Source organism: Sarcophilus harrisii, chromosome 6 (assembly GCF_902635505.1).
Source record: "Sarcophilus harrisii chromosome 6, mSarHar1.11, whole genome shotgun sequence".
NCBI lineage: Eukaryota > Metazoa > Chordata > Mammalia > Dasyuromorphia > Dasyuridae > Sarcophilus > Sarcophilus harrisii.
This window is the reverse complement of record NC_045431.1, coordinates 249,765,568-249,782,468: the sequence shown is the minus strand read 5'-3', so window position 1 is coordinate 249,782,468 and position 16,901 is coordinate 249,765,568. Positions and strand designations below refer to the sequence as shown.

Genomic DNA, 16,901 nt, shown 5'->3' with positions numbered 1-16,901 from the left:
TTTTTGTCCTTTTCCCTCAGTCCTTTCCCAACACTTTGTGGAAACCAATAGCATTACACAAAGTTTATTGTAGTGGAAAAATGTTCCTGTAGCTTTCAACTTTACTAGGAGAAAGAAATATTTAGGACAATGATGCTACCTACATAAGATTCCTTAGAAGTCACCTCCCAGTGGCCTCGGTTGTGTTCCTATGGCATTCTAACCCACCCAATAATACTGCCATTCCTACTCCATCTTGATTAATTCTTCATCTTCAGAGGATAAAGATAAATAGATATAAATAACCTCTTTTTGTCCTGTATTCTGAATGAGCTTGGGACAGGAAGGAAGCATGGAAGACAAGAAACAGTCATGTATTCAGAGACTAGAAATTGGAATCAATGGCAGTTTCTCACTCACTAATTGGGTAATATTGGGCAAATCACATCCCTTCTCTGGGCCTCAGTTTCCCCACATGAAGAAGAGGCTCTTGAAGATCCTTAAGAATTATAGATCATATTAGTTTATAGCTTTGCATGAATTAATTGGGACCAAGTACCATAATTGAATTTATTGGCATCCAATAAACCTCATACATGTTTACACCTTTAAAAATGTTATTATGTTATGTATCCACCTTTTATTGCATCCACTTGTTTTGAGTGAGTTTGACATTGAGTTCACAATATTTTAACACATATTCTTTAATTCTTCATCATAAAATCACAATTTTATCAGGTTTGATATTAAGTTCATCTGTGAAAAACAAATCTAAATATAGGCTTGATTATACCTTAAGGCTTTCAATTGTATTTAATTTAGGTGGAATTCCCAAGCAACTGACACATCATTTTCATCCAAAAATTGAATGTCCCAAAGAAATACTATCACCACCAAAACAATGGTGGTGAATATGTCTTTATATGGTTGAAGACTTAATTCAGTTCAAAGGGCAGTGGAGTGGATGTGAAATTAGGGTTACTAAATTTAAGTCTTGACTCCTACATAGTAATGATGTGACATTAATGTTCTTAAGCCCCAGTTTTTTTTTATCTGCAAAGTGAAATGGGTGAACTAAAAAATAAGGTATTTCCTCATATTTCTTACAACTTGATCATAATCAACTCTTATATTCAAAGTCATGCAATCCAATGGAAATATGTTTTTGTCTTTCCTTCAACAGAAAGCATTGGGAATAAATGGCCAGTGGAAACTACACTGGAGTTACAGAGTTCATTTTTGTGGGCCTGAAGTATCATCCAAAGCTACAGGTCATCCTTTTTCTTCTATTTCTTTCGTTTTATCTCATTAACATGATAGCCAACCTAGGAATGATCATCCTTATACGGGTTGATGTCTACCTTAACACACCAATGTATTTTTTCCTCAGCCACCTGTCTTTTGTGGACATGAGCTTTTCATCCATAGTGGCTCCCAAAATGCTTAGAGACTTCTTTGAGGACAGAAAGACCATCTCTTTCCTGGGCTGTGTCTTACAACAGTGGTTTTTTGGGTGTTTTGTGGCTATTGAATGTTTCCTCTTGGCATCCATGGCCTATGACCGCTATGTTGCAATCTGTAACCCATTGCTTTATTCCATTACAATGTCCCAAAAACACTGCAATCTGCTTGTGGCTATCCCCTATGCTGCTGGATTCATAGATGCCATGATTCACACTCCTGCTGCTTTCCGCCTCCCTTTTTGTGGCCCAAATGTCATCAATCACTTCTTTTGTGACATTTTCCCTCTCCTCTCCCTTATATGTGCTGATACCAGCATCAACAAGTTATTAGTTTTTGTTATTGCTGGGATTGTTTGTACTTTCAGTGGTTTGATCATCCTGGTCTCCTATATCTACATCCTCATAGCCATCCTCAGGATCCAATCTGCAGAAGGCAGACAGAAAGCCTTCTCCACTTGCTCTTCTCATCTCACTGCTGTCACCCTTTTATATGGTACCCTCTTTTTTGTCTATGTGCGTCCTAACTCAAGTTTCTCCATGGACACCAATAAACTTGTCTCTATGTTTTATACATCAGTGACCCCCATGTTGAATCCTCTCATCTATAGCCTAAGGAACAAAGAGGTCAAAGATGCCATCCATAGAACCATTGCTAAATTTCGTGTTAGGATATGAATTTTCTATACCAAAAATTGGAGTACCATGACATTATAGGATGAGAAGCACATCAGAGAAGTGCAAAATAGAGAGCTGCTGGGTACAAGGGAAGAAGTCATTCTTGACAAGGAAAGTCTTCTTGAAGATCATAGAATCACACATATGGAGGTAGAAAAGACATCAGAAACCATCTAGTCCAACACTCACAAAAAGAGGGAGAATAAATGATTTCCTTAAGATCATATATGTGGTAAGTTATAGAGTTAACATGATTTAATTAGCATGATTCCTTGTTCAGCACAATCATCACTTGACTTGACATTTCAAAGAGAAATAGAAATTTTTCCAGTAAATAAAAGGAGGGAAAGTTATTCTAGGCATTGGGAACTGTGAGCAAAAGTGGTACACACAACATGCTAGAAGTGGAAAGAGACAAAGGATCATGTGGAAACATAGAAGGTTTGGAGGAGAGAAATATGAGAAGAAATTACCAGATGGCGAAGGACCTTGAATGTAAAAAAAAAAAGACTGGTTTGTTTGTTAACTTAATATATTTTAATCAATAAAATCAAAGGATAGCACAAAAGGCTGACAGTATTACAAATATGTCCATTTAACGAAGAGAATTCAGATAGGTATAGTGAATGAATGAACTTCACTCTATGAAGCAAATATTACAGATTCCTGTCTGTAATGGCCATCAACATGAAATTTACTTGTTAAAAAATAAATGCTGACATTCAAATAAAGAGTTTGAGTTCTAGGCAGTGGCAGTATCAAAGTCAATGAGGTCTAACCAAGGCACAATTATTGCTGATTGAAAACTCAGATAAAAAGTTCACCTTTACTTCTAAGGAGACTGAAAATGGAGTCATTGAATAATAAAGAATAAAATGATAAATAGATGTATGTAAATGATGCTGTAAAGGACATTTTACATGGATTAGAGGATGGAGAAAGGCAAGACAGGAAGAAGGAATATCTTAAAGGAGCTATAGCAAAAGTCCAGATGGCAATATTGTTGTCAGGGGAATTGAGAGGAATCAAATCAAAGACACATTGCAGAGGTGCAATCAAACAAACTTTATAAGTGAATGGGAAGAATAGAAAGAGATCTTACCTCGTGATTCTGAATAGGGGAGACAAGATGAATTTGAAAATGGCAAAGTTGGAATTAAAACAGGGTAACTGGGACTTTGCTTCGGATATTGATTGCACAATGCACTATTCCTAACAGCAGGAATTGCACATCTCACTGTCTTGACACATACACCCCATCCCAGAGCTAAAACTTTTCAGGTTTCCAAGCTGCACTTGACCTCATTGGTGTCCTGTGGCTGGCATACCTATATTCTGGAGTGTCTACACCAGTTTATAAAATATGCTCTCCACATTTTCTCTTTGCATGAGCCATATAGCTAGAGATCTGCTTAGATTGAGTGTATTAGATTATGTGTATACACAAGTGTGAGGTCAACAAAAAATATAGAGTCCCTAGCAACAGCTTATTGCTTCTCTTCCTCATCCTTCAACTAGGAAACACAGCTGTAGCCTTAACTCCAGGCACTCTTGACCTCTGACTTCCCTTTCTCCTTTGACCTTAAGGAAACTTGTTTTTTGGTAGTTTAGGGAATTATACTTAGATTTATAGAAACAGAACCTAAATTGATATGCTGTTTCTCAAAATTTCTGTCACTAGACTTGTGGGATTACTTGTGGGATTCTAAATCTTCACGCCTTTAACTTCTTTCCTGAGAATTGACTCATCCATCTCCCTAATACTTTTGTCCTGATGGGTAATATCTTCATTTGACACAATATATTATGAAAGCCTCGATCATGCTTCATTGCCTTCCTTCTGGGCTATGTCCCTGACAATCCTAACAACCAACTTTACTACACTACCTCACTGCAGTTCTGGAACCATGTTCAAATAAATTTTGCTATTTCCCCTTAATAGAGCATGCCAATATGCACCGCAATTCACCATCCCTATAATTTTTCTCCATTAAAGTATCCCTCTCTTGTCACCTTTTCTCTTTGTCTATGGTCTTACAGTATAAGCTTCTTAAGGATAAAGATTATCATTGCTTTTATATGGTGTCCACAGTAGAATGTTTGCCACATATAAAGCACATTAATGTTTTGAATTCATTTTTTTCATTCTTCACCTCTCTGAGATTTAATTTCTACATATGTAAGAAAAAGTTTTAGAGTAAGTGAAGTCCCAGGTCTCTCCTATCTCCAAACTTTTTTCCTATGATTGTACATTGTTTCTTCACATATGTTTTCCAACTTCTTGGAACTCCCAAAGACGCCATAATTATAACTACCGTTTCCAACGTTTATTTTTCATTCTCTCACATGACCTCACACATAGGTCCAGGAGAAGTTAAAATTCTCTTAGCTGCTTATCACCAAACTTAGTTATTTACTTCACCACCATTATTTAGTAACTCATCTCATTCTATCCAGATTCTTATTACCGTCATCTATGAGCCTCCATTCACTCTCCCTCCTCAAGAAGTTCAGTACTAAGTTTTCAGTTTCTTTTGCTATTTTAAACCTTCCATATTTTGAAGATTCTGACCTTAAAGTTACTCATATGCTATGACCACTCTCTAATCTAACATCCATTAAGAGTAATTTGTCCACTTTTGAACCCCATGTCATGTCTATTTCCCCATTCTCTTCCACAGTTCTACTATATTTGTCCCAAGTTGTGGAGCTCCTATTTGGTTTTAGCGGTCAAGATAGTACCATGGTTGAAATTTTAAGGCAGTAAGACTGATCAGCAAGAGCATAGGAAAAGAGGTAGTACAGCAACTCAATATGTCTATGTTCCCTTCAGAAGTCTCTTAGAGCTACCTGTTCAAGATGAGGTTAAAATATTTTGAAGTTGTAAAAACTGTAATTTTATTTGTTTTATTTTATTTTACTTAAAGAAGAAGGATAAAACATTAAGAACCATAACCTTGGGGATAGAGTCTAGGAAATAAGGAATTTTGAGAAAATTAATATATTAAAGGACTCTAAAAATAGTTCTAAAGAAAGATTACCTTACCAAGTAAAAGATGGGGAAACAATAAACAAAAAAATTCTGTAGTTGGAAAAGTGTGAATTTTCTATCCTTATGAGCCATTGGTATACAAATACCATTGGATAGCCTGCTGATTTATTTGATGCTAGCAAAGTACTACATGAATGTGACTATAAGAATATAAGTATATATATAATGACTATACAAAAATATTTTTATAATTTTCATGTCTCAGATTAATTATATGTCAAATATGAAACTACTAGGAAATTTGCAAAGCTACAACAATGTAAAGTCAAAAATAATATTGAATTGTTAATCTTTCAATAAACATTCTTATATCTATCTTGCTAAATTGAAGCATAATTTTTCATTTTATTTTTGTTGTTTATTTTTGCATATGTTTTCTTCTGCAACATAGCTAATATGTAGATCGTTTTCTATTGTTTTACATATTCAACATCATATTGTTGGTCTTTTCAAGGAGTTGAGAAGAGACAGAAAAGAATGAGAGAATTTTTAACTCAATTTTTAAAAAAAATTTTTATTAAAGATTTTTATTTACAAAACATATACATGAGTAATTTTCCCAACATTGACTCTTGCAAAACATTTTGTTGCAAATTTTCTCCTCCTTTGCCCCACTCTATCCCCTAGCCGGCAGGTAGTTCAATACATATTAAATATGTTAAAAATACATGTTAAATCCAACATAGGTATACATAATTATACAGTTATCTTGATGCAGAAAAAAATCAGATCAAGAAAGAAGAAAAAGAAAAACTGAGAAAGAAAATAAAATGCAAGCAAATAATAGAGAGAGTGAGAATGCTATGTTGTGGTCCACACTCTGTTCTCACAGTCCTTCTCTTAGTGTAAATAGCTTTCTCCATCACTGAACAAGTGGAACTTGTTTGAATCATCTTATTGTTGAAGAGAGCCACCATCCATCAGAATTGATTGTCATAAAGTCTCCTTGTTGCCATATATAGTGATCTCCTGGTTCTGCTCATTTCATTTAACATCACTTCATGTAGGCCTCTCCAAGCCTCTCTGAAGTCATCCTGCTGATTGTTTCTTATAGAACGATAATATTCCATAAAATTCATATACCATAACTTATTCAGCCATTCTCCAACTGATTGGCATCCACTCATTTTCAGTTTCTTGCCACTACAAAGAGGGCTGCCCCAAGCATGTTTGCACATGTGGGTGCCTTTCCCTCCTTTAAGATCTCTTTGAGATATAAGCCCAGTAGTAACACTGCTGGATCAAAGGGTATGCACAGTTTGATAACTTTTTTTAATTTTACCATTATCATTATTATTATAGCTTTTTATTTACAAAACATATGCATGGTTAATTTTTCAACACTGACCCTTGCAAAACTTTCTGTTCTAAATTTTCCCTCCTTCCTCCCAACCCCTCCCCAGATGGCAGATAGTCCAATGCCTGTTAGATATGTTTAACTATATGTTATCTATATTATCCAATATATGTATAAATATTTATATAGTTATCTTACAGCACAAGAAAAATCGGATTAAGAAAGAAAGAAAAAAAACCTGAGAAGGAAAACAAAAATGCAAGCAGGCAATAACAGAAGGAGTGGAAATGCTATGTTGTGGTCCACACTCATTTTCCATAGTTATCTCCCTGGGTGTAGATGGCTCTCTTCATTACTGAACAATTGGAGCTTGAAGAGAGCTATGTTCATCAGAATTGATCTTCATATAGTCTTGTTGTTGCCATGTATAATGATCTCCTGGTTCTGCTCATTTCACTTAGCATCAGTTCATGTAAATCTCTCCAGGCCTCTCTGAAATCATCCTGTTCTTCATTTCTTACAACAATAATATTCTATAACATTCATATGCCATAATTTATTCAGCCATTCTCCAATTGATGGAAATCCATTCAGTTTCCAGTTTCTGGCCATTACAAAAAGGCTGCCACAAACATTTTTCCACATGTGGGTTCCTTTCCCTCCCTTAAGATTTCTTTGGATATAATCCCAGTAGTAAAACTGCTGGGTCAAAAGGCATACACAGTTTGATAACTTTTTTGAGCATAGTTCCAAATTGCTCTCCAGAATGATTGGATCCATTCACAGGTCCACCAACAATGTATCAGTGTCCCAGTTTTTCCACATCTCCTCCAACGTTCATCATTAACTTTTACTGTCATCTTAGCCAATCTGAGAGGTGTGTAGTGGTATCTCAGAGTTGTCTTAATTTGCATTTCTCTGATCAATAGTGATTTGGAGCACCTTTTCATATGACTAGAAATAATTTCAGTTTCTTCATCTGAAAATTATTCATATCCTTTGGCCATTTATCTATTGGAGAATGGCTTGATTTCTTACAAATGTGAGTTAATTCTCTCTCTCTCTCTCTCTATATATATATATATATATATATGTGTGTGTATATATATATATATATATATATATATATATACACATATATATATGTAATGAGGGCTCTATCAGAACCTTTGAATGTAAAAATGTTTTCCCAGTTTGTTGCTTCCCTTCTAATCTTATCTCATTAGTTTTGTTTGTACAAATATTTTTTAAATTAATATAATCAACATTCATCAAATGATTAAAAAAAATAGAGATCATTATTGATCTTTAGTTTTTCTTTGGTCACAAATTCCTTCTTCCTCCACAAATATGAGAAGTAACCTATTCTATGTTCTAATTTATTTACAATCTCATTCTTTATGTCTAAATCATGAACCCATTTTGAGCTTATTTTGGTATACAATGTTAAGTGTGGGTCAATATCTAGTTTCTGCCATACTAGTTTTAAATTTTCTCAGTAGTTTTTTGTCAAATAGTGAATTCTTATCCCAAAAGCTGGGGTCTTGGGGTTTGTCAAACACTACATTGCTATAATTATTGACTATTTTGTCCTGGGAACCTAACCTATTCCACTGATTCAACTAGGCTATTTGTTAGCCAATATCAAATGGTTTAGATGAGCGCTGCTTTATAATATAGTTTTAGATCTGGTACAGCTAGGACACCTTCATTTGCTTTTCTCTTCATTAGTTCCCTTGAAATCCTTAACCTTTTGTTCTTCCAGATGAATTATGTTGTTATTTTTATGTCAGTAAAATAGTTTCTTGGAATTTTGATTGGTATAGTACTAAATAAATAATTAGTTTAAGTAGTGTTGCCATCTTTATTATAATCACTCAACTTATCAAAGAGCACTTAATATTTTTCCACTTGTTTAGATCTGATTTTATTTGTGTGGAAAGTGTTTTGTAGTTTTGCTCATATAGTTCCTGACTCTCCCTTGGCAGATAGATTCCCCAAATATTGTATACTATTGACAGTTATTTTAAATGGAATTTCTCTTTGTATATCTTGCTGTTGGATTTTGTTAGTGAGGTATAAAAATGCTGATGATTTATGTGGATTTATTTTGCATCCTGCAACTTTACTAACATTGTGGATTATTTCTAATAGCATTTTAGTAGCATTCTCTGGGGTTCTCTAAGTATACCATAATATCATCAGCAAACTGTGATAATTTGGTTTCCTCATTACCTACTCTAATTCTTTTAATCTCTTTTTCATCTCTTATTGCCAAAGCTAACATTTCTAATACAATATTGTATAGTAATGGTGATAGTGGGCAACTGTGTGTCACTCCTGACCTTATTGGGAATGATTCTAGTTTATCCCCATTACATATGATACTTACTAATAGCTTAAAATAGATGCTACTGACTATTTTAAGGAAAAGTCCATTTATTCCTATACTCTCCAATGTTTTAATAGGAAAGGCTTGGATTTTAACAAATGCTTTTTCTGCATTTATTGAAATGATCATATTGGTTTTGTTATTGATATAGTCAATTATGTTATAGTTATATCAATATAGTCAATATATATTGAACCAGCTCTGCATTCCTGGTATAAATTCTACTTGGTCATGGTGTATTATCCTGGGGATGATTTTCTGTAATCTCTCTGCTAATATTTTATTTAAGATTTTTGCATCACTATTCATTAGGGAGATTGGGCTATAATTTTCTGTCTCTATTTTCACCCTATCTGGTTTAGGTGTCAGTACCATGTCTGTGTCATAAAAGTAATTGGGTAGAACTCCTTCATTCCCTATTTTTTCAAATAGGTTACATAATATTGGGGTTAATTGTTCTTTAAATGTTTGGCAGAACTCACATATAAATCCATTTGGCCCTGGGGATTATTTTTAGGGAGTTGATTAATAACTTGTTCTATTTCTTTTTCTAAAATGGGACTATTTAAGCAATTTACTTCCTCCTCTGTTAATCCAGGTAACCTATATTTTGTAGGTATTTCTCCATTTCACTTAGGTTATCAAATTTATTGGCATAAGGTTGGAGAAAGTAACTCCTAATTATTGCTCTAATTTCCTCTTCATTAATGGAAAGTTCTCCCTTTTCGTTTTTAAAAGTAACAATTTGATTTTCCTCTTTCCTTTTTCTAATCAAATTTACCAAAGGGTTATTTATTTTGTTGGGTTTTTCATAAAACCAACTCTTAGTTTTATTTATTAATTCGATATTTGTTTTAGGTTCAATTTTATTGATCTCTCCTTTTATTTGAGAATTTCAAGTTTAGTATTTGGTTAGGGGCTTTTAATTTGCGCTTTTTCTGGGTTTTTTTTTTTAGTTGCAAGCCTAATTCATTGATCTTCTCTTTCTCTATTTTATACAAGTAGGCCTCTAGAGATATAAAATTTCCCCTTATTGCCCCTTTGGCTGCATCCCACAAATTTTGGTATGTGTCTCATTATTGTTATTCTCTTGGATGAAATTATTAATTGTGTCTATGATTTCCTGTTTCACCCATTCATTCTTTAGGATGAGATTATTTAGTTTCTAATTACTTTTTGGTCTATTTTCCCCTAGCTTTTTATTGAATGTAATTTTTATTGCATGGTGATTTGAAAAAAATGCACTTACTATTTCTGCCTTTCTGCATTTGATTTTGAGGCCTTTATGTCCTAATATATGGTCAATTTTTTTATAGGTTCCATGAACTGCCAGGAAGAACATGTACTCCTTTCTGTCTCCACTCAATTTTCTCCAAAGATCTCCAATACCTAATATTTCTAGTGTTCTATTTATCTCTTTAACTTCTTTCTTCTTTCTTTTTTCTTTCTTTCTTTCTTTTTTCTTTCTTTCTTTCTTTCTTATTTATCTAATTCTGAGAGTGTAAGGTTGAGATTGCCCACTAATATACTTTTACTATCTATTCCTTCTTGTAGCTCTCTTAACTTCTCCTTTAGGAATTTCCATGCTATACCACTTGGTGCATATATATTTAGTATTGATATTACTTCATTATCTATAGTACTCTTTAGCAAGATGTATTTTCCTTCCTTAACTCTTTTAATGACATCAATTTTTGCTTTTGCTTGATCTAAGATCAGGATGGCTACTGCTGCTTTTTTTACTTCACCTGAAGCATAATAGATTCTGCTCCAGCCTATTACCTATACTCTGTATGTATCACTCTGCTTTAAATGTGTTTCTTGTAAACAACATATTGTAGGATTCTGGCTTTTAATCCAGTCTGCTGTTTCCACTTTATGGGAGAGTTCACCCCATTCACATTTATGCTTAAAACTACTAATACTGTATTTCCTGCCATCTTAATATATCCAGATTATACTTTTCTCTTTCCTTTAACCTTTTTCCCCTCTCCAGTATTTAACTTATGAGCACCACTTGCCTCAATCAGTCCTCCCCCATCAGAATCCCTCCTCTTTTCTTATACCTTTCCACTACTATTTCTGTACCACTTCTATTTAGCCTACCCCTTCCCTTTTCTTCTTTCCCCTCCCACTTTTTAATAAGGTGATAGAAGTTTCTCTGTAGATTAAACATGTCTAATATTTTCTCCTTGAGCCAAATCTGATGAGAGTAAGACTCCCACAATGTTCACCCCTCTCCCTTCTTTCCCTCAAATATAATAGATTTCTTTTGCCCCTTCATGAGATGTAATTACCCTCTTTTTGCCTCCACTTTTCCCTTTTTCTGATACAATCCCCTTTCTACCTCTAGTTTATTTTTTATACTATGCTAATAAAATCAAATTACACACGTCCTCTCTATGTATACCTATAAGAGAAATATGTTTCTCAAGAGTTCTTTTTACCTTTTTATGATTTTCTTGTGTCCTATATTTGGAGGGCAAATTTTTTGTTTAGTTCTGGTCTTTTCATCAGAAATAAATGGAATTCACTTGTTTCATTGAATGCCCATCTTCTTCACTGGAAGAAAATGCTCAGTTTAGGAGGGTAGTTTATTCTTGGCTGCATTCCAAGTTCCTTTGCCTTTTGGAATATCAGATTCCAGGTACTTCAATCCTTTAAGGTAGAAGCTACTAGATCCTCAGTAATCCTAAATTGTGGCTCCTTGGTATATGAATTGTTTTTGTTTTGTTTTGTTTTGTTTTTGGCTGCTTATAATACTTTTTTCCTTAGTATAATGTTCTGAAATTTAGCCATGATATTCCTTGGAGTTGTAATTTTGGGGTTTCTTTCAGGAGATGTTCACTGAATTCTTTCAGTGGCTATTTTACCTTCTGAGTCTATGACATCTGGACAGGTATCTTTGATGATTTCATGAAAAATAGTGTGTACACTCTTTTTGTCATCATGGTTTTCAGGGAACCCAATAATTCTTAGATTGTCTCTCCTAGATCTATTTTACAGGTCAGTTGTTTTCCCAAGTAGATATTTACATTTGTTCTATTTTTTTTTCTTTTTGGGGGTTTTGCTTAATTGATTCTTGATGTCTCATTGTGTCATTCATTTCCACTTGTTCAATTCTGGTTTTTAGTGAATTATTTTATTTTTTTTACTCTTTTTACTTCTTTTTGTATTTGTCCAATTGAATTTTTAAATGAGTTGTTTTGTTCTATGGAATTTTTGGATCTATGGAATCCAAATTCTGTTTTTTTAAGGAGTTATTTTCCTTTTCCAATTCACTAATTCTGTTTTTCAGGAAATTATTTTTTCCCACGTTATCAACTCTATCTTTTAATGAGTTATATGCCTTTTTGAAACCCTCTTACAAAGTTTTCCTTTTCTTTCCCAATGTTTCTTCTAGCTCTCTTTTGAGATCCTTTTAAATTTGTTTTAGGAGAGCCTTGTGTGGTGGAGACCAGATCATATCACCTTTTGGAGCTTCATGTAGAGACAATGTGCTTTTAGTCTCCTCAGGGTTTGAAATATATTCTCCTCTTTCACAAAAGAAACTATCTGTAGTTTGAGTCCTCTTTTCCTTTTTACTCATTAAAAAGAAGTTGGGATCTGCTTTTGGGGCAAGGAAAGTTTACCAAGCTTCCTCTATAGGCAGCAGCAAAGCTGCAGCTGAGAATCAGGGAAGCAGAAGCACCTGTTCTGTGTCAATGTTGACTCACAGAAACAAGATTGTGTGATCAACTGTGAGGGCCTTGCTTTTTTTTTTTTTTTTTTTTTTTTTTTTTTTTTGAACAAGGAGGTGATTCTCAACAATTCCAATGGACTTGTGTTGAAGAGAGTCATAGTCAGCCAGGGAAAGAATATGGAAACTGAATCTGGATCAAAGCACAATGTTTTCACTTTTTTGTTATTATTGTTTGCTTTTTTCTTTCACTTTTTGATCTGAATTTTCATGTGCAGCATGAGGAATATAGCAATATCTTTAGAAGAATTGCACATATTTAACCTGTAGTGGGTTATTAGCTGTTTGTGGGAGGGAATGGGGAAAAGAGAGGAAGAAGACTGTGGAACACAAGGTTTTCCGAACATGACTGTTAAAAACTAGTTTTATGTTTTGAGGGGAAAAGCTATTAAAAAGAATTTTGAGTTTCATGACAAGGGCTTATTTACTCTCTCACCATATTCTGACCATATCCTTAAAATCTTGATATTTCTAAAACTTTTAGAATTTTTCCTCAACTTGAAACAACTAAATTGTGACTTTGGATAAGTCTCTTACCTTCTCCATCATTTCCTCTGCTTAAAAAGTAGGATGGTAGTAATACTCTCCCAAGCTAATAAGATCATTATGGTGATCTGGTTGCTATGTGTAAAAGTGTTCTGCAAAATATTCAGAACTGAAAAGTGGGGAATCTTATTGTTATTAAGGAAATATATGTGATTGAAAATATTTTCTAATAACAATTATAATAATTCATTTTGCTATAGCATTTGAAATTTTGCTAAAAGCTCAAAACTCCATAAGGTAGATAGCAGAACAATTATTATCTCTATATTAGAAATAGTGAAATTGAAGCCCCATGATGTTAATTGACTTTTCAAAGAATATACAATTAGATTATATTGGAACTCATGTCCACCAATTCCAAATCTAAAACTTTCCCCCCTAAAATCCCAATAAATTATATTTCTACAATATTCTAAAGTTAAAAAAGAAACCTCAAGGTTCTGTTGAAATAGGAGCTTATATGGGGAACTAAAATTAGTACTGTGAGTACAGAGTGATCTCAAGAGTGTTTGTTTTTGCAAAGAAGTTTGAATATTTGAAAAACAATTCAACAAGAAAATAAAAATTCCTTCAGTTAAAAGAAAGAAAATGTTGCATATTCATATTCAACAGGATCTCTATGGACCAGCTTAAGTTATGAACATGAAATGGTTAAGTCCCATCAAATTAGTTTATCTCCTTAATAACAACTCCCAAGGAAAGGGACACTTGAGGGAGAAGGATCTCTATGGACCAGCTTAAGTTATGAAGATGGTTAAGTCCCATCAAATTAGTTTATCTCCTTAATAACAACTCCCAAGGAAAGGGACACTTGAGGGAGAATATCTCCCCAAGATAAAGGAGATAAAACTGTGCTTCTTGGGAAGAAAATACTCCCTTTTTTCTCAAAGAAATCTTATGATCCTGCTATAGAATTGGCTCTTCTGTATACTGAGGTATTGTGAGAACTGAAGGTGTGGAAGAAAGGGTTAGACAGAAACTTCTGAGAAAACAGAGACTGGGCAATTCATTCAAATCCTCTTCTTGTTACCTATAAAAGGCAAAATATCAAGAACATGTAAGTTTCTTTTAATTTTTCCTCTCTTTATACATTTTTTTTAAATTCAAGGACTCCTCAACAAACTAAAGCATTCAAAATAGTAGGGATAATGTGCAATGATAATGTGGTTGGCTTTTAACTAATAAGTTCCAGTAGAATGTTCTATACTGACCCAAACTTGGCATGGCCCGTTAGGCAGCCGAAGGACTACTGGTGGTCCATTTCATTCCTTGTTTTAGATGGACTTAATTATTTCTAAAGATGTCTTTTTGTAGACACAATATACAGTCAACCAAAGTAGAACAAATACTGAATGTAACTTCAAGGTTACAAAGGTAAATACATGTCTTTGAAAGGCTGGGTACTTGAGAAATAGAAAATGGAAATTTTAAGTTCAATTATCTAAAATCTATCTACTAAATCAGCACTAATCTATCAGCATCCTTCCTTTGCCCCATACAAGAAGCTATCCCTTCTGAAGACAATAGAAATAGCAAAGGGATGTTAGTATCACTGAGATGTATGTTTATGAGATGTCAAGTACACATTACATGTACATATGTTTACATAGACACATATCTGTAAATATGTGATAAACGTGTATATGTGTATATGTTTATGTATATACATGTATGGGTGTGTATATGTTTTATGTGAATATATATATATATGAATATATGTATGTATCTATATATGTGTGTACTTGATAAGGATTGGTATTTGGAAAATACCTATTTGATTGATGAACTGTCAGGGGCTAAGAAATAGGTAAATGACTTATACTGCTACTTTTCTTCATAGTCAGGGTTTTACTCTCAGACTTTCTTGACCCTGAGTAACATTTTCCATTCCCTAGAACAGACTACACATCTTGCAGTTTTAGATTTTGGAATAACAAGGGAAATATTTTAGATATATATTAACAAGAATAACTAACTTTTACTTAGTATTTCACAGTTTACAAATCAATTTTCCCATGTCATCTTTTTTGTTCAATATAAGTTAGACACTCTTACTACCCCAATTTTATAGAGAAGGAAAATGAGGCTGAAAAGGGGTAAATGACTTGTCTAGAGTCACACACATAATAAATGTTTGAAATCATGTCTTTTTAGTGCCAAGTCCACCCCTCTCTCCACTACACTGTCTCATGTGGAAAAATAGGAGAAAAGCAATTTCCTCATAACATCACCATGAAATAGGCAACATAAGTCAAGTTATCCTAATTTTATACATGGGAAAAGTAAAGCTGAGAAAACTGTTGTGATAATTTCTAGGTGAGGAAACTAACAAGTGCTAGAGCCAAGACTTCATTCTGTGTCTTTTTACTATTTCCCACACCACAGCTATTGAAGGGTATTTACTTCCTCTGTATTAGGAGTTTGGGGTTCTCACCAGAGAAATAACGAGAATTTTGCTCCAGTATATTAGCATTTCAAAAACTCTGATAACACTTCAGGATCAATTGATCACTGCACTCAATGAGTGAAAATAAATATTTTAAATAGAAAACTATAAGATATTTTTGTCCTTTTCCCTCAATCCTTTCCCAACACTTTGTGGAAACCAATAGCATTACACAAAGTTTATTCTAGTGGAAAAATGCTTCTGTAGCTTTGAACTTTACTAGGAAAAAGAAATATATAGGACAATGATGCTCCCTACATAAGATTCCTTAGGGGTCACCTCCCAGTGGCCTTGGTTGTGGTCCTATAGCATTCTAACCCACCCAATAATACTGACATTCCTACTCCATCTTGATTAATTCTCCATCTTCAGAGGATAAAGACAAATTGATATAAATAATCTCTTTTAGTCCTGTATTCTGAATGAGCTTGGGGCAGGAAGGAAGCATGGAAAACAAGAAACAGTCATGTATTCAGAGACTAGAAATTGGAATCAATGACAGTTTCTCACTTACTAATTGGGTAATATTGGGCAAATCACTTCCCTTCTCTGGGCCTCACATGAAGAAGAGGCTCTTGAAGATCCTTAAGAATTATAGATCATATTAGTTTATAGCTTTGCATGAATTAATTGGGACCAAGTACCATAATTGAATTTATTGACATCCAATAAACCTCATACATGTTTACACCTTTAAAAATGTTATTATGTTATGTATCCACCTTTTATTGCATCCACTTGTTTTGAGTGGGTTTGACATTGAGTTCACAATATTTTAACACATATTCTTTAATTCTTCATCATAAAACCACAATTTTATCAGATTTAAAATTAAATTCATCTGTGAAAAACAAATCTAAATATAGGCTTGATTATAGCCTTAAGGCTTTCAATTGGATTTAATTTAGGTGGAATTCCCAAGCAACTGACACATCATTTTCATCCAAAAATTGAATGTCCCAAAGAAATACTATCACCACCAAAATAAAAGAAACTTTACAAAATGGTGGCGAATATGTCTTTATGGATATAGCTTTATATTGTTGAAGAGTTAATTCAGATCACAGGGCAGTGGAATGGATCTGAAATTAGGGTTACTAAATTTAAATCTTGACTCCTACATAGTAATGATGTGATATTAATGTTCTTAAGCCCCAGTTTTTTCATCTGCAAAGTGAAAGGGTTGAACCAAAAAACAAGGTATTTCCACATATTTCCTACAGCTTGATCATAATCAACTCATATTCAAAGTCCTGTAATCCGATGGAAATATGTTTTTTGTCTTTCCTTCAACAGAAAGCATCAGGAATAA

At 33.7% G+C, this 16,901-nt stretch overlaps 1 protein-coding gene across 1 annotated transcript; it reads left to right on the top strand.

The window, feature by feature from the left end:
- Positions 1–1,178: 1,178 nt before the first annotated feature.
- Positions 1,179–2,117, top strand: LOC100924515 (olfactory receptor 1009-like). Its single transcript, XM_003773928.1, has one exon. The coding sequence runs from the start codon at positions 1,179–1,181 to the stop codon at positions 2,115–2,117; it is 939 nt and encodes a 312-aa protein (XP_003773976.1).
- The last annotated feature ends 14,784 nt before the right edge of the window (positions 2,118–16,901 follow it).